At 39.5% G+C, this 19,613-nt stretch overlaps 1 protein-coding gene across 1 annotated transcript in view; it reads left to right on the top strand.

Annotated features, from left to right (window-relative positions):
* The window catches only part of LOXHD1 (lipoxygenase homology PLAT domains 1), a 293,979-nt gene that overhangs the window by 263,103 nt on the left and 11,263 nt on the right, over window positions 1-19,613 (top strand). Inside the window, exon 38 of the mRNA XM_044681634.1 lies at window positions 16,882-17,052. Coding sequence (XP_044537569.1) covers window positions 16,882-17,052 — 171 coding nt within the window. The remainder of the gene's footprint in view (window positions 1-16,881; window positions 17,053-19,613) is intronic.

Below are 19,613 nucleotides of genomic sequence, written 5' to 3' on the forward strand. Positions count from 1 at the left end.
TGAAAAATAACTATTTTCCAGCCAAAAATTTAGTGAGATTAGTATTGTCTTACATATCTTTTGCAAATCTCTTTAATATCTGACTTAATAGAAGACAGCTAGATTCTCATATGCACTTCTGCATTTAATACATTGTGAAATGTTTTGTTTGAAGTGTATATATTTTTTAAAATATGTCCTCACATGAATAGGTAGTTGGAAAAGGGAGGCATATTTTAATAGGCAAATAATGTCTTAGTATTATTATGGAAACAGTTTTGACATTGTGCACCTTCTGAAAGAATCCCAAGCACACCCTACCCACGACCCGTAGCAAACCTCTAGACATACTTTGAGAACTACTACCTTATAGGAAAAAGCAAGGGTAAGAACTTTAGTAAAATGAAGGCATACCATAAATAACAACTTGGAGAAGAGAATGTTCAAATTAATGAGAATAATTGAAATGACAGATTTGCATAAGAAAATCATAAGAGATTATGTTGGAAAGATCAGAGTTAGATTACATCAGGCCTGACCACCTCTCTAAGGAGTATGGATTTTACCCTGTAGGTAATAGGGAGCCACTGAAAGATTTTTATCTACATAGTAAAGTGAAATCCAAAAAGAAGCAAATTTATTCAGTAATATAGACTGTTCTCTGTTGCCTGGGAAGATGAGAATATACGCATTCATTAAAAAGACTCCATGCTGCTTCTTTTAATGATGAAACCCAAATGGAAACAGAACCCATGATCTGACTGGGCTGAACCACCATGTCTGGGGGTCTTCAGTCATGAAAATATCACCTTAAAGATGTTTTCCTTCTTCTGCTTTGCTATTTCAGAAGCAGTGCCACCTCTGTCTTTCCTTGGCTATTTTCCCTTCCATTTCTCTCCCAAGCCTAATGGAATATATGACATCTGTCCTTTAGTCAGATAGTTCTACTGAGTCAGCTATCAGCATAGTATATAGTTTGGTTGATTGGTGGTAGATTAAGCTGAACTATTTCATACTCCCTTTTTAGAACCTGTGTTATGACTAGTGATTAACATTTATAAGGAAGATCTTTTCTTCTCCCTGTCCCCATCCTATTAGTGCCTTTATACCTCCCTCTGATTTTCCTGGGATACCCATTAGATGCCCAACTGAGACATACTTCTTCTGTTACTTCTCAAAAACTTCTCTTCATTTTCCACTTTTTCTCTCTTACTCCATCCAAACTCCCATTCTTTCCTTACACCTCACTTAGCTAAGTGTTAGCAGCAAAACACTATGACTAAACTATTTTTTACCCTAGGGATAGAAATGACAGATCAACCTGTAAGGGACATGTTAAGAGATTTGAAAATCCAAATGAATCCATAATGACAGAATTTCAGATAGAGTGATGGAAGTAAATGGAGAATTCCAGGAATTATAAAACAGATATTCTGGGTTGGGATCTCCTCAGTACCAACTAAATCTGACTGTAGGTGATCACACTTTACCTGAGGACAGCCCTGTGGCTTGCAGTCATGGAATGCATGAATGAAAAAGTATTGTGTTTAGTATGTGCTTAGCATATGGAATAGAAATAGATTTTTGTATTTCTTTTTAGGCTTTTCCAGATATTCTCACTGGATTTGTTTCCAATTTCCAATTTTCATTGATGCTTTGCAGTTATTGGTTTGGGCATTTTTATCTTCTTCTGAGTTTATGTCTTGATCTTCTCTATCTCTCCAGTAGCTTTGTAAGGTCAAGGCTTTGTTCTTGTTCTTGTTTACTCATTTTCCCAATTATTTCTTGACTTCTAATTTTAGGATGAAGTTGGTCTCTGCTCTCAAGGTATCCCAAGTGTTAGGTTTTCTGGAGCTGCTGTTTTCAAAGCTGGTTCTGGGGATCTCTGAGTTTTCAGTGCTTCTAAGGTGGTATCTCTTGGAAAGAAGTTTGTTCACCACTCTCTTGATCTGTGCTCTGGTCTTTACCTAGGAAGGTGCCTTGCTCCCTTGCAGTCACAAGTCCTAACACTCCTTTTGGCCCTGGAACTATGACCAGATTCCTTGTTGTCTTGCAGTCTAAATGCCCATACTCTGTTTTGGATCTATTTTGGAACTCATACCAGGGCCCCTACTCTCCTGTAGTCGCAAGTGCCAGTATTCCTTTCTGCTTGGAATTGAGACCAGGGCTCCTTCTCCTTCTCCTTTGTAAGTGACCATAAGGACTCTTCTCCATCCTGGAACTGGCCCCTGTAGCCACAAGAACTAGTGCTCCTTTTTACCCTGCACCTGAGACCCAGAACTGTATATGGACAATGGAACAGAGTCCTGTACCCAGTGCCAGTAAAGGGACCTATGTAATCTCCATCTAACTAATTATCTGATCCTCTTTATCGTGTCTGGACTGAGAGCCCCCAAAGCTGCTGCTGCCACTGTCACAGAGACTTCCCACCAACTGGTACTGCTGTGATCCTGTCACAGACCTCTCTTGCCAATCTCCTAAATTGTATTGGACTAGAAAAATGTCTCGCCCTGACCTTTCCTTGGCTCTGCCACTCGAGAATTCAATTTGAAGCATGACTTTAAAGATGTTTAGAGGAAAATGTTGGGAGAATTCATCTGAATTGCTGCCTCTGCTCCACCATATTGGCTCCACCTAGGGGTACAAATAGAAAAGCAAATGGTCTATATGTTCAAGGAACTCACATTCTAATGGGGGAAACGATGAATAAGAAAAGTCAGCTGCCAGTCAAATAGAAAGGTCCAGGGGTATTTTGGATACAGTAGCAAAACAGATGGTAAGGCATCTTCTTTATGTAATTTTTACTGATAACACCAATTTGTTTCTCTGTGATCCAATTTCCAATCTTATCATTCAACTGAAACTGTTCTCTCCAGAGTTACTAATGATGATTTCTTAATTTCCATTCCTAATGGCCTTTTGCCAGTCCTCATTCTCCTCTCCCTCTCTTTAGTCACCTGACACTGTCATCACCCTCTTCTCCTCTCTGCATTTTAATGGTATGGCTCTCTCCTAATTCTCCCACCTCTCTGACCACTCCTCTATCTCTTTTTTGCTGGCCTTTCATCCATATCATGCCTGCTCACTGTGGGGCTCCACAAGGTCCTTTCCCACACTCCTTTTTCTTCTCTTTCTATATGCTTTTCACTTAGATAATGCATCAGCTCTTGTGGATTCAATTATAATCTCTATTCAGCTGACTCTTGGATCTATTTGTCCAGCCCTAACCTCTTTAAAGACCTCCAGTCTCACATCTCCAACTGCCTATTAGATGTTTTTAACTGGACATTCCATAGATATCTTAAACTCAACATGTCCAAGACTGAACTCATTATCTTTTCCCCTAAACTCTCTCCTCTTCCTAACTTCCCTATTATTGTCAAAGGCACTGTCATCCTCCCAGTCACCCAGGTTTGCTAGGTGTCATTCTCAACTCCTTTCTCTCTCTCTGTCTCTCTCTCTTCTCTGTTTCTCTGTCTCTCTGTCTCTGTCTCTGTCTCTGTCTCTCTCTATCTCTGTCTCTCTCTCATATCTTTTGTCCTCCAATTAGTTGCCAAGCCCTAGCATTTCTACTTTCATAATATCTACACCTCCTGGCTTCCTTCAAGTCTCATCTAAAATCTCACCTCCTGCAAGTTGACTTTCCCAGTCCTCCATTCTCTTAGTGCATTCCCTCTGAGATTTCTTCCAATTTACCCTACAAGTAGCTTGTTTGTATATATTGTATGCTGTCTCCTTCATTAGCCTGTGATCTCCAGGGACTTTTTTTGGCCTTTCTTTGTATCTCTAGCACTTAACACAGTCCCTGGCACATAGCAGGCACTTAAATAACTGGTAGCTGACTGATGGGTGCCAAACTGTTTGATAGAACAAAAGAATTTGGTGATGAAAGCTTTTTTTCTCTGTCTCATCAGTAGCTATGGCTACAGCTCCTGCAAAAACAGTTGCCAGGACATCTCTCCACAGGGGTTACTACCAGGGATGACAGCTGCAAGATCGGAGCTAGAAGCAGAACTAGAGGTTTGGGTAGTGCCACTATTACCAGGGCTTTCGAGCTTATGTGCCCATCAGTAATAGTTGGTCAGCCATTAGAGTTGGCAGGGGTGAGGAAGGTGGATCCTGTCTCCATAGCGATTGCCCTCCTCATTGATGGATGTCAGACCTGGTAGTCTGCGAGACCCTGCTTTTCCCAAGGCTATTAGGATCAGGGTCCTAGTCTGTTTCCACTGGGGCCTAAGAGGTGATAATCAAGATGATGGGGATGATTTAACTTGTCAGCAGCTCCTACCTCCTGCCTCTTCCTTTGGGTGCCTTGGTGCTTCAGCTGGGCTGGTTTTCCTGCTTGTAGCTGACATTTATATAATACTTTAAGATCAATAGAAAATTTCCCTTTTATTATCTCATTTGATCCTCAAAATAGTCCTGTGGCATAGGTACACAGTGCAAATATTATTACTTTATTTTTTTAGATCCAATTCAATTCAACAAACATTTATGAAATACCTATCCTGTGCAAGGCACTGAGAATACAAAATGGGAAAATGGCCTATTCCCTGTTGTCAGTAAGTTTATAATTCTTTTGTAGGGAGCTAAGGCTAAATGACTTGCCCTGTGTGTCAGTGAGTAGCAAGACAGGAACTCAACCCTAGGTCTTTCCACACCAAGTCAGTGTTCTTTCTACAATTCCTAGCCCTCTCTGGCTCACCTACCATCATGTTCTAACCCCTGAGCTCATGAGCCCTTTCCCCACTGCCATATTGTCAAGGGAGCATAAACCCAAATTGAACAACAGATGACCAGAATGGCATGATTTATGCCTTTTCCATTGGGTACTTGCTAGGCCTTCTGGCTGGGAAGAGCTACAGACTAACATGATAGTGCGAGCACTGGACAAGTCACCCGTAACCTCTATGGTTTCTTCACTGCTCTAAATTCACTGAGCCCATGACCCTAAGTGAAGCAGCCACGTGCCCAGGTTATTCTCTGCTCATGGGAATCTTGTTACAGAGTTTCTCTCAGGTAGTTTATCTTATTCTGTTATCTCGGTGAGAAAAAAAATGCTGCTTTAATTTTGCAGAAATAAGAGCTGCACAAAATGTCATCATTTTGGAGATGAGACTGTATGAGTTTATTGGACAAGACAATATAAGGTTAATAAATATCAAAATATACAAAGCAGTTAAATACAAGGGAGTTGGGGAGCAGGGGTCAGAAAAGGAGTTTGATTTACATCATAAAGGAAAAGAGGGACTCTGTGAAGCCGGAGTAAGGAAGGAGGATATTCCAGTCCCTTCCAGGGAGGAAGGAGGACAATCAGTACAAAGGCTGGGAGATAGGAGATTGTACGCTACTTTGGCTGGATCACAGATTGTGGGAGGGGTAGTAGGATGGGGCCTGATTGTAAGGGACTTTAAAAACTAAAGAGAGAAAATTTATGTTTAATCCTAGAGGCAACAGAAAGCCACTGTAGTTGATATAATAGGGGAGTTCTAAGATCAAAGCTGCCTACAAGAGGGCACATAATAGATATTTAAGAAATATTCCTTGATTAGATGAATGATTACAGTTCCATTAGTCTTCAAAATAATGTAAGCAATATTGCTTTTGTCCTCATATCCCTACTTTCCAATAGAGTGGCTGTAACCGTTTTGTCTCCACTTCTTCATTTAGAAGCATAGATCAGGAATGGGACCAGAGCTGCAAAGGTCATCTAATACAACTTTTTTGCCTTACAGGTGTAGAAACTGAGGCTTAGGGAGGTTAAGTGAAATGGCCCATGTTACAAAAGGAGTAAATTCCCGGAGATTTGACCCAAGTCCTCTGACTCCAGAAGCTGTGTTCTTCCAACTAACCTGCATTGTGATCCAATTCTCAGTTCTAGGAGCATTATTTTTTGTTCTGCTCTGGAACACTTCCAGTTTTTCCATTCTTTGCACCATTCCAGTAAGAAATTTCATAGTTGGCTGTCGTTCAGTCATTCAGTCATGTCTGATTCTTCATGACCCCATAGACCATAGCACACCAGGCCCTTTAGTCCTCCAGTGTCTCCTGCAATCTGCCCAAGCTAACATGCATTGCTTCCATGACACTCTCTATCCACTTTATCCTCTACTCTCCTCTTCTCCTTTTGCCTTCAATGTTTCCCAACATCAGTGTCTTTTGCTCCTTAATTATAAAAGCTTTAGGATTATTTTGGAAAGTATAGAGCTAAGTTTTACCCTCTGTTCTTGAGAATGGTAGATATTATATATGCACACACAGCTGTGCATGTGTATGTACATTATATCATACTGAATTATAGTATGTTGTAAACATATACAGATATATGAATGTAACATGTGGAAATAATGTGTAATATAAATGTATATATGTATATATACATGTGTGTGCTATATATACATATATATACTGATTTATGTAATTCTTTTTCAGAAAGTTGTGCTTATTTTTTTTTCTTAAACCCTTATTTTCTGTGTCAATATCAATTCTATGGCAGAAGAATGGCAAGGGCTAAGCAACTGGGATCAAGTGTCTTGCCTAAGGGCACACAGCTAAGAAGTGTGAGAAGCCAGATTTGAACCCAGATCTTCCTGATTCCAGGCCTAGTTCTTTATCCACTATCCTACCTAGCTGCCCTGAAATTGTACTTTTAGCAGCAGATTTATGGATAGCATGGTTCAGAATAAAGAACTATTGCTGGCAATCATGATTTCCTGATACCTATTTACCTAAATGACTCCACAGCATCTTCAGCCTTCTTTGGCAATCTATAGGATCTTCTGAGAAAAATCAGAGGGCAAAGAAGGATTAAATATCAGGTCAAGTCAACATGTATTAAGCATTGACTCTGAACCAGGCACTGCACTGAGCACCAGAGATGCAAATACAAGCAAAAAGTCTCTATCCTCAAGGAGCTTGCTTTCTTTTTTTATTTTTTTAAATATTTTCCCCTAGTTACATATTTCATGTTCTTTCCCTCTCCCCCAGACCCCTCTAACCCTCCTTAGCCAACACACAATTCCACTGGGTTTTACAGTTATCATTGATCAAGACCTAATTCCATATTATTGATAGTCGGACTAGAGTTATCATTTAGTGTCTACATCCCCAATAAAATCCCCATCAGCCCATGTATTCAAGCAGTTGTTTTTCTTGTGTTTCTCCTCCCACAGTTCTTCCTCTAAATGTGGCTAGTTTTCTTTCTCTTAAGTCCCTCAGTATTGCTCTAGATCAGTGATTCCCAAAGTGGGCGCCACCGCCCCCTGGTGGGTGCTACAGCCATCCAGGAAGCAGTGATGGCCACAGGTACATTTGGGGGTGGTGAATAACTCTAAGGGGGCGGTGATAGTATGTGACAGGGGGCGCTAAGTAATATTTTTTTCTGGAAAGGGGGTGGTAGGCTAAAAAAGTTTGGGAACCACTGGTCTAGATCCTTGTATTGCTGCTAGTACAGAAGTCCGTTATGTCCGATTGTACCACAGTGTATCCATCTCTGTGTACAATGTTCTCCTGCATCTGAAGGAGCTTACTTTCTAATGGAGGAAGACAACACATAAAAGGGGCCTGCCTGGGAAGGGGGGGAGGTACCTGCAAGAGAACATGGTGGGAAGGCCGGAGAATGAATGATCGGTCTTAGCCCTTCCTCAACATGGAGGTCTGGGAGGGAACTCACCAATGGGAGAAGGGCTCCACAGTGGCAAAAGGTCATTTTAGGGATCATTGGTAGACATTCCAGATTCATTGAAAGAGATTCATGATACAGGAATTCTATAATCTTGGTTTGAAAGGGACTTCAGAGGTCATTTAATCTAACTCACACCTACGTCATGAATTTTTTCTACAAGACCCTTGGTAGGGAACAGCTGGGTGGTTCAGTGGATGGAGAACCAGGCCCAGAAATGAGAGGTCTTGGGTTCAAATTTGACTTCAGACACTTCCTAGCTGTGACCCTGGGCAAGTCACTTATTTCCTAGGCCTTACTGCTCTTCTGTCTTGGAAAACAATACTTTGTATTGTTTCTAAGTCAGAGGGTAAGGGCTTTAAAAAAAACAAACTAAGTTCCTTGCTACAGGTTCGATTACTCAGCCTCTACTTGAAGGTCTTCAGAGGGGGAGAAGTCACTAAAGTTTAAGGCCTTAAGCATTATATAAATGCAAGTTATTGTTCTTTCATGAGGTTTAATAAACACAACTTCTACTTTTGAGCAGCTCTGAATCCTAGAAAGTTCTTCCTTTATATTGAGCCAAAATCTACCTTATAAAATACACCAGTTAGTAACTCTTTGCTGTCCCCACCAAGGCCAAACAAAACATATTTACCAGCTCTTCCAAATGACAATCCTTCAGATACTTGAAAATCAATCTTATATTTCCACACACACTCCATTTTCTCTTCTCTAAGCTAAACATTCATATTTACTTCAAGAGCTGAAACAGCTGAGGTTATTCAGCATATATTTTTGCATCATATGGTTTTAGTGTCTTCACCATCCCCATCACCCTAACTTGTCAGCACCTCTCCTACAATGCGTTGCTTATGGGTGCATAGGGGTGAGCACGGCCTTTCAAATTGTGACCAGAACCAATTGGGACCCTCCCCTCCTCTCATGACACTCTTTTCCTTTTAACACCATCTAAGACTATATTTGCTTTTTGAGCTGCCATGTGTCACAATGACTTATATTGGACTTCAGTTCACCCAAACTTCAGATTATCAACTGCTTATCACCCACATATTCCTCATCATATACTAGTGAAGGTGATTAAAAAGGGGGGGAAAGAACTAATAGAACCACTAGTGTATTACTAGTTAAAATTTTATCTTATTTGGAGCTTTTTGACATCTTTCTGTATCTTGATTCTTTTATTCAATATAGTAATTCAATCCCTCTCAGCTTTCTACTATCTTTAAATTTGATTAGCATGTCTTCGTTGCATTCAATTAAGTCACCATTAAGAATTTTAACTAATCAGCAAAGCAATGAACCAGGACAATTCTGAGGGACTTATGAGAAAGAACGCTATCCACATCCAGAGGAAGAACTGTGGGAGCAGAAACAGAAGAAAAACAATTGTTTGATCACATTGTTTGATGGGGATATGATTGGGGATATTGACTCTAAACAATCACCCTAGAGCAAATATCAATAATATGGAAATAGGTCTTGATCAATGACACATGTAAAACCCAGTGGAATTGTGCATTGGCTATGGGAGGTGGGTAAGTGGAGGGGAGGGAAAGAACATGAATCATGTAACCATGGAAAAATATTCTTAATTAATTAAAAATTAAAAACTTAATTTTAAAAAATTAAAAAAAAAGAATTTTAGCTAATTCCAGGCCAAGGACAGACCCCTGAGACATGCTGTTCAAGTTGATATGAGACCATTTATAGCTACTCTTTGAGTTCAAATGATTCCCAAACCATCTAAGTATATCATCATCTAGGCCCCATCTCTCCATCTTGCCTATAAAACTAGGATGAAAGAATTTGTCAAAAGTAGAATGAAAGAATGTAAAAAACTTTGCTAAAATCTAGGTTTAATATATCATATCATGTCTCTGGCTATTCTAGCAGCTTCCCCAACATGAAATGAGGCTGGCCTGGCATGACTTTTCATGACACTTAGCTAACTCTCAGTAATCACTGATTCCCTTTCTAAATGCTTCTATTCCACCCCTATAATAATATATTCCTGAAATTCGTGAGGAATAAATGCCAACTTCATGGGCTTAAAATTTGTAAGCACCATTCTTCTCCCTTTCTTGAAAATTAGGACCTTTGCCCATCTCTAGTCCTGTCCCACCTCTCCCATTCTTTACAATTTTTCAAAGATGACTGAGAGTGACTCTGCAATTATACGTGTATGTGTGTATATATACATATCTAAATACACACATTTTGGTATATATCTCACTAATTCTAGAATATAGTTCAGTTGGGGCCTAGTGTCTTGAAATTATTGAAAACAGCTAGCTTCTTCTTTTGGTTTTTAAACACCTTCCCACTTATCTCAGTTTTCTCCTCCTTGTTAACCATTTTTGTTCTATTCTTCCCAGTCTGAAGACCATTCTTTAGGTAGAGAAAACAGAAATAAAGCAAGATTTCAATAGTTGCCTCTTCTCTTCATCATCCATTATCATGATGCTATTCATCCCAAGCAGCTGCCCTATTCTTTCTTTGATCTTCCTCTTTCCATCAACATAGCAAAAAGCAAAAACAAAACCCCAAAAAGCCCTTTTTGTTGTCCTTTTCATTCACCACCAGCCTCAGCTTATTTTGAGCTTTAGCCCTACAGATTCACTTTTTATAGGCCCATGCAATGCTTTTGTATCCATTATCCTTTGATATATATGTATAGATATAGATATAGATTTAGATATAGATATAGATAGATAATGGATATAGACATATACATGCACACATGGATAGGTCTGTTTATAGACATATATGTAGATGAGTTTATACATACACATATTCTTAGTAAATCTTCCTGCTTTTTTATTAGTTCATTATCTACCCCCTTGGGGTTAGTCTATGCCTCCCCACATGTCTCTTGGGGAGACCAGCCTCCATTCTGAAGATGATTGCTCTATAAAAGTCCACTGATAGCACTGATTGAATAGTCTCTTAGTGCAAAACCTAGTGCCAGGCACAATATGGGGTAAAAGGTGGATAAGAAGCAAATAGAAGTCACAATCCCTGCCCTCAGGGATCCTTAGAGTCTATGTGAGGGAGGTAATACTAATGTGGTTTGTTTGGAGGAGGTGCATTGTAAGGAAATGGCCCCAACTAAGGAGGTTCCAGGGTAGACCTCCTAGAAGAGGTGAGTTTTTTTACCTGGATTTTAATAGAGATGAGAGATGTGGATTGATCTAGCAGGTAGTCTGAGTGAAGAAAGGGGAGGAAAAGGAAGACCTTTATCAATGCCAGAGTCATCTCCATCCACATGGATTTTTGAAGCCAGGCCAGCAACCTGTGCTTTGCATGATCAGAAGGTGGAACCTCCTGGTCACTTATCCAACAGCATATGGAACCTCGCAGGGTCTCAGTTTCCCACCTGGGACTGATTAGTAGCATGGTACAACCAGTTCCCTTTTGTGCATGGAGTTCATGTTTTATCAAATTGAAAAGAAGTTGATGAGCTATCTCTTGCTGAGGAGTTAATATTGATCAATAGCAGGGCATTTTCATTTTAACTGGCATCTCTTGAAAAAATCATAAGTAAATGCTAATGGAGGTTTTTAAGCATGAGACAAATTTGGGTTGGGAGCTCAGAAGAGATGGTTTTGATAATCAGGGCTTTTCTAAGGAAAAAAAAAACAACCAACCTTGTAAACAGTCATCTAGTTGGTCTATGCTTGCTACTCACCCGGTTCTTGAAGCTGAACCACTGTCTTGTTAACTCAACTCCCTTGAAATCCAAGTTGGCATTTTCTGTGGATGCATTTTCTTTTTAAAGCATCCTTATTTATCTGGAAGTATCTTTTGCTTTTCCAAGTATGGATATGGTCACTTCTCACCTTAGGCTTTTAATTTCTCTACTCATAAGACTGACTTATTCAAATTATATTTTGCTACAGAATCCCAGGAAATTCAGATGACTTTAGTTGGAGGTAAAATAGGCATCAGCTGATACATGATTTGGAGAGCCTTGGGCAACAAGTCCTCAACTAAAATGTCAAAAGTACTGAGAAGAATTCTTAGGTTCTTTGTATCTCTCCCCTTAGTGAGATCCCTGACTCTTTGTCTGTTGTTGTATGTTGTTTAACTCTTTGTGACCCCATTTGGGATTTCCTTGGCAAAGATACTGGAGTAATTTGCTATTTCTTTCTCCAGCTCATCTTACAGATGAGGAAACGGAAGCCAACAGGGTTAAATGACTTGTCCAGGGTCACACAGTAAGTGTCTGAGACTGGATTTGAACTTCAAAGATGAATCTTCCTTATTCCAGGCCTGGCATTCTATCCATTATTCCACCCAGCTGCCCAACTGCTTTGCCTAGGCTTTCCGTAAAGGCCCTAAGATCTTGGAGTGATGGAAGGTTCAAAATATCTTATTGAGGTCATTGAAGGGAGGCCCTAGGGTGAATGAAGAGAGAAGGCAAACATAGAATAAGGGTTGGAGTTCCTGAAGGGGGAATGGGAGAGCACAAAACACAAAGATTTAGCCCTTTCGTTCCCACTCTGAATAACCAGAATGATGGCAGGTGCCCAACAATAGTTTTCATTGCTTATTCTGGTCCTCTGTTAACAGTGTGAGCTCCCTGAGAGCTGGGAGCATTTCATCCTTTGTGTCACTAGTGTCTACCACAGTTCCTGGCAAGTGGTGGAGCTTTAATCAATGCCTGTTGATTGATTGACACTAAAGAATCAGCACTGTTCCTTGGGTTTTGCCATACAGTGCTAGGTCTTGTCAATGAAATCATCTCTACCTGCTTAGGACAGCAGAGGTGGGAAACATCTGAAAGTATCCTGTCTTCTTGGGAAAGAGGATTTTTTCTCAAAAGGAAGAATACCAGGTAAAAGCCACCCAGAAAAGCCTCATTAAGGAACCTCGAGCTGAGCTGACCCTGGGGAGTTGGTGTTACAATTTCAGTTCTTTCCCAGAAGGTAGATTTTTTCTTTTGTTTGAAGAGTAAGCAAATTTACTGTCAAGTCAGAATGTCAAAATAACTTCACCCAAAGTACTCTTACTTCCTTCTTCTTTCCTCTCTCTCTCTCTCTCTCTCACTCTCTCTCTCTCTCTCTCTCTCTCTCTCTCTCTCTCTCTCTCACACACACACACACACACACACACACACACACACACACACACATAAAAGCACAAGCACAAATCTTCTTAGTGGTTCTGACCCTTGAAAACTCTGTAAAGTTTTTCTCCATTCTTGCCTTTACCCCTCCTCCTTGACCTTTAAATTCTCTAGTCGTCCTTTGGGAATTCTAGTATATGATTCATATCTGTTCCCTAACATTTGCCTAGAGCAGGAATTCTTCACTTTTTTGTGCCATGGACCTCTTTTCACAATCATGTTTTTAAATGCATAAAATAAATTATATAAGATTGCTGAGGAAATTATAATAGAATGTAGTTATCAAAACATTTTTTAAGTTTATAGACCCTAGGTCAGGTACCCCTGTCCTAGAGCATAAACTTCATGAGGATAATAGCTGATGCCTTATTTAATGTTGGTACCATCTAGCAGAATCAGCTACACGCACTTAATAAATATGTGTCAGAATGAATGGAAATTAGATTGGCTTCATATTTCTATTCAAGTGCACCAATAAGCCCATTTTCACATTGACCAAAGAGACTTTCCCAAGGGCATAGAAAAGCTCAACTAGATGGGTGAGAAGAGGAGTCAAAAGAAAATTAATTTAATAATGATAGTATTTTCAAGTTCGAAAATAGCCATTTCAAAAGCAGGTTATTAAAATTATTTGAATTTAAGTTTAATAAAAGTATATTTTAAATGAACAATTCTTTTTGGTTTCCACCCTTTTTTTACTCAACAAGAGTGTGTTTTGTTGCAGCTTACACCTTCAATCAAGTTATCCTCTGTCTCTTTGGCAGGACTCCTCTACCAATGAACTTTCCATGAAAGAAAGCTAGCATTTCATTCTTGCTGCCTGATTCCCAAGTCTATGCATCTCTGGGAAAGTCTCCAAGGTAGCTGAGTCAAGATGTGAACCCAAGTCTGCTGACTCCAAATTCTATGCTCTTCCCATTGTGTCATGCTACTTGTATTAATTCCTTTTTTAAAAATACTCTTACCTTCTGTCTTAGAATCAAGACAACATATTGAGTCTAAGTCAGAAGAGAAGTAAAGGCTAGGCAAACTGGAGTTAAGTGCTTGCCCAGGATCTCACAACTAGAAAGTGTCTAAGACCAGATTTGAATCAAGGTCCTCCCAACTCCAGGACTCTGCTACCTAGCTACTCCTTTGTCATTCATTTTATAAATTCCTGTTGTGTTTTTTTTGCCATGTTCCTGCCACAGTATACATTATAACCTATACACCGAATGATCTCTCCCCATATCTTCACCTGTTGAAATCTTCCCCTTCCTTCAAGACTTTTTCTTCAAGGTGGCACTTCAGCTACCTCTTCCATTAGGTCTTCTCTGACTTCCAATCTTACCCTCAGTGACCCTTCCCAACTTGAATTTGATAGTCTATTCTCTGTTCCCCTACATTTTCATGTTATAACTTGTGCATATTATAAAATACAATATTATATTATTATCTCCTCCATTTCTGTCCTACTTGTGATGGCATGGTGGTTACCTTGGGTTCAGTCTAGAAGGTGAAATCAGCAAGGTATTAGTTCAGGCATGATTTACCAAGTTGGATTGGCTCTGAACTGAAATCAGTGATGGGCTGTATGGGCCTCTTGAGACCAACCTCATCAGGTTTGAGAGACTTACCACCAAAAGACTGACAAACAAACTGATGAACTCTTTAGCCACAATTCTTAAAGACCATCTTTGAAATGTGAAGAACTGAGAATCTTGATCTGCATTGGCAGAGAGAGTATTCACACCAATAATCTCACCCATATTTGGTCTCTGCCCTTTTTTCATGCTTAATTATTTTATCTACTCCTAGATAATAAGCTCCTTAAGGACAGAGATTTCCATGTAGTTTATTATGCTCTTTTCCCTAGTGTCTAGAACATTATATTTTACATAGGAGGCACTGAAAATTTTTTTGTTGAATGAATGAACAAATGAAAGAATAGAAGAGATATGTACAGTATGTAAGAAAGAAAGGGCAATTAAACCTTTGTCTTTCAAGATTCTCAGGGACTAAGAGGCAACTAGACCAACAGACAGACCAACTTATATTGCAGCTTGATGAGATGTTTCTCATACACTGTGCAATGCAAATTACAGCACTATTGACAGCCACACACTCAGATAGATGTATGCAGACAGCCTTAGAACTATGAAAAATTGGTTGTTTTTTTTTCAACTATGGCCAATCTATAAAAGCTGTATTTCAGATGTTCCACAATGACTTATAAAGTTTGACAATGCAGCCTTTGTTGCTCTACCAGAGGGGATGGTGACCATAGGCTTTCCGTAATGTCCTATTGTTCACTCCAACCGGCAAAGGTTAGAGCAGCTGGCTCTGGTCACAGTCTCTTTGCCAAGTTCATTATAGCCTTTGGCTCCCAGCTCAACTTGCTTTAGGCCAGATAGATATGCTACTTCTTTTTTTTTAATTTTTATTTAAAATATTTTCCCATGGTTACATGATTCATGTTCTTTCCCTCTCCCCCAAACCACCCACATACCTGACGTGCAATTCTACTAAGTTTTACATGTATCATTGATCAAGACCTATTTCCATATTATTGATAGTTGCACTAAAGTGATTGTTTAGAGTCTACATCCCCAATCATATCCCTATCAGTCCATGTGTTCAAGCAGTTGTTTTTCTTCTGTGTTTCTACTCCTATAGTTCTTCCTCTGAATGTGGGTAGCATTCTTTCTCATAGGTCCCTTATAGTTGTCCTGGATCATTGCATTGTTGCTAGTAGAGAAGTCCATTACGTTTGATTTTTACCACAGTATATCTGTCTCTGTGTATAATGTTCTCCTGTTTCTGCTCCTTTTACTCTGCATCAGTTTCTGGAGGCCTTTCCAGTTCACATGGAATTCCTCCAGTTCATTATTCCTTTGAGCACAATAGTATTCCATCACCAGCATATACCACAATGTGTTCAACCATTCCCCAATTGAAGGGCATACCCTTGTTTTCCATTTTTTTGCCACAACAAAGAGCATGGCTATAAATATTTTTGTACAAGTCTGTTTATCTATGATCTCTTTAGGGTACAAACCCAGCAATGGTATGGCTGGATCAAAGGGCAGACAGTCTTTTAGTGCTCTTTGAGCATAGTTCCAAATTGCCATCCAGAATAATTAGATCAATTCACAACTCCACCAGCAATGCATTAATGTCCCAATTTTGCCACATCCCCTCCAACATTCATTACTCTCCCCTGTTGTCATTTTAACCAATCTGCTAGGTGTGAGGTGATACCTCAGAGTTGTTTTGATTTGCATTTCTCTAATTATTAGAGATTTAGAGCACTTTTTCTTGTGCTTATTGATAGTTTTGATTTCTTTCTCTGAAAATTGCCTATTCATGTCCCTTGCCCATTTATCAATTGCAGAATGGTTTGATTTTTTTGTACAATTGATTTAGTTCCTTATAAATTTGAGTAATTAGACCTTTGTCAGAGGTTTTTGTTATAAAGATTTTTTCCCCAATTTATTGCTTCTAATTTTGGTGGCATTGGTTTTGTTGGTACAAAAACTTTTTAATTTAATGTGATCAAAAGTATTTATTGTACATTTTGTAATTTTTTCTAACTCTTGCTTGGTTTTAAAATCTTTCCTTTCCCAGAGATCTGACAAGTATACTATTCTATGTTCACCTAATTTGCTTATAGTTTCCTTCTTTATATTCAAATCATTCACCCATTCTAAGTTTATCTTGGTGTAGAGTGTGATATGTTGATCTAAACCTAATTTCTCCCATATTGTTTTCCAATTTTCCCAGCAGTTTTTGTCAAATAGTGGATTTTTGTCCCAAAAGCTGGACTCTTTGGGTTTATTATAGACTATCTTGAGATATGCTACTTCTGATGATTCTTAGAAATTCTCTCCCCCAAAGGGAGTCATCCACACTTAGAGCTGGAAGGAGTTTTAAGGTTCATCTAGTCTTTTCCCCTGGCATCCATTATACAGATGAATAACCTGAGGTCAAGAGAGAGAGAGCTTTCCTGAAGTCAATAGCTAAGAGATGGATTTATGTGGAAGAGGGGAGGGTGGTTGAAGGGAAAGGGGGAGAATAAATTTGACCATTAGTCTCATCCCTGTTCCCACAGGAATATTTCCTGGCTGGCATCTAAACTACATAGATGTGAAGGACAACTCCAGGGATGAGACATTTCGCTTCCCATGTGAACGCTGGCTATCAAAGAGTGAGGGGGACAGACAGACGGTCCGAGACTTGCGATGTTCCAACAATGAGATCCTGGAAGAGATGGAAGAAACCAGTAAGACTAGAAGACAGAGAAAACTCCAAGAGGGATTGGGAAGTGTGGAGTTTTCCCTCTTTTAGTTTGTACTTCCATATCTCAGAGCTTCTATCCATCCTTCCTGTCCCCAACCACTCAGCACCCTAAGCACCTGGTATTATTACAGTCACCTAGATGCCTAAAAACTCCAAATGGCACATCTTTCCACCATCCTCATTAAACCAACCTACTCTTTATGTTATCCCCGCTCACACCTCTTCTGCAAAGTTCTAACCAATTCAGTAAATAAATTAGCCCCTGCAAAGGAGCTACCTCCCAGGGAATATAGTTGCATTATCACAGGCCAACAATGCCTTAACTCAAAGGCATTAATTCATAAAGGTGGAAATCCAGATACTAGATCTGGCAAGAGATTATGGAGGAAAAGGGGGTATATGCAGATGTCCCTGAAACCACATTAAGGTACAAAACCATGTTCTCTCCCTGCATATAGAGTGGGTTCTGAGTCAACTTTTGGATGCTGGTGCTGACCACAGGAGTGACTCCCCCAGAGACCCTGAAAGAGCCAGGAGGCATGTCACAAATGGCAGAAATGTTAGGTGGTCAGTGGGAAAGCTCCTGGTAGGCACACTACAATCCAGTAGCATTCTCTAATCCCTCTTTGCGGGAGTCTAGAACCCCCTATCCAGAGCCCTGTCTAGGGCTCCCTAGAACCACCATTTCTAGAGCAGGAACTCACAAAAGTCAACAGGGGCCTCAACTCAGGGACATGGTCCCTGGGGGAAGCAGCAAAGATACTCAAATCTCTTTGGCTTTGAGCAGAAATGGAAAACAATTGCTAAGAACTTCCATTGGTGCCTACTGGGATGGGTAGGTACATTTAGATTTATAAGTCAGAGGCAGAGATCATATTTGTGAGGCAGAATAATCCCCTGAGTCGTACCAACAAAGTGCCGTTGGCTGCTCATGGTCATGAATCATGGAAATTAGACAAACAGCAAGAAAACGCTATAGTTCAGGAGAGTCCTCTCTCCAGGGACTTGAGCTGGCTTGTCTGGTATGAAAGTATCTCTGTTTTGTTTTCATATCAGGGAACTCAGTCCCTTCCTGTGGCAGGTGGAGACTATATAGCCTAGAATGTTAGAATTCTGAGGGACCTGAGAGATCATTTTGTCCAAACCCTTCGCTGTACAGATGAGGAAAGTGAGAGACCTTAAGAAGCGAAATTGCTTTTGTTAGGTCACATAGTTTGAAGTCTTAAGCAACTACTTCCCTTTCCAAGAGAGAAAAAAATTTTTGTTTAAATTTCTTCCTCCTTGAGCAACATAACATGGTGGAAAGAGTTTTAGACTTGAGTTAGAAGGCCTTTGTTCCAGGCCATCAACTCACTTTATGACCTGAGGCAGTTTATTTAGTGGATCAGCTTCATCTATAAAATGTAGATAAAAGTCCTGTCTCAAAAGGTACAGGGATTGTGAGAATCAAAGGTGATCTTATATGCAGGGCATACAGAATTTAAATTGTAATTAAATGTAGGTCAAAACTACACTAATTCCTTAATAAATATTGAGGCAAACATTTAAAATAAAATACTAGTAAGGAAACTACAGCAATATATCAAAAATATCCTATTCTATGGTGGGATTCATACCAAGAAGGCAGGACCGATTCAGTATTAGGAAAACTATCAGCATAAGTGACCACATCAATAACAAAACCAACAGAAATCATATAATTATCTCAATAGATGCAGAAAACTCTTTTGACCAAATATAATACTCCTTCTCATTATTCTAACACTAGAAAGCATAGGAATGAATGGAGCTTTCCTTAAAATGATAAGTAGTATCTGTGTAAAACCATCAGCAAGTATTTTTTGTTATGGGGATAAGCTAGAAGCCTTTCCAATCAGATCAGGAGTGAAACAAGGAAGTTCATCACCACCACTATTATTTAATTGTACTAGAATTGCTAGCTGTAGCAATAAGAGAACAAAAATAATTGAAATTAGAATAGGCAATGAGGAAACAAAGTTATCACTCTCTGCAGATGATATGATGATATACTTGAAAAATCCCAGAGAATCAATTAAAAAGCTAGTTGAAATAATTAACAACTTTGCAGGATATAAAAAGACCCACATTAATACTCAGAAATTTCTGTATCTCCCAGGAAAGACCAGCAGCAAGAGATAAAATAAAACTTCCATTAAAAAAAAACAGTAGCCAGTATTAAATACTTGGGAGGGGGCATCTGGGTGGCTCAGTGGATTGAGAACTAGGATTAGAGATAGGAGGTCCTAGGTTCAAATGTGGCCTCTGACACTTCCTAGCTATGTGACCCTGGACAAGTCACTTACTCCCCTCTGCCTAGCCCTTACCACTCTTCTGCCTTGGAACCAATATATAGTAGTGATTCTGATTCTAAAATGGAAAGTAAGGATTTTAAAAAATAAAATACTTGGGAGTCATCAAAATCCAGGAACTATCTAAACACAGTTACAAAACACTTTTCACACAAATAATGTCTGAGCTAAAAAATTAGAAAAATATTAATTGCTCATGGGTAAGCCAAGTCAA

This window comes from Gracilinanus agilis, chromosome 1 (genome assembly GCF_016433145.1).
Source record: "Gracilinanus agilis isolate LMUSP501 chromosome 1, AgileGrace, whole genome shotgun sequence".
In the NCBI taxonomy this organism is placed as follows: domain Eukaryota; kingdom Metazoa; phylum Chordata; class Mammalia; order Didelphimorphia; family Didelphidae; genus Gracilinanus; species Gracilinanus agilis.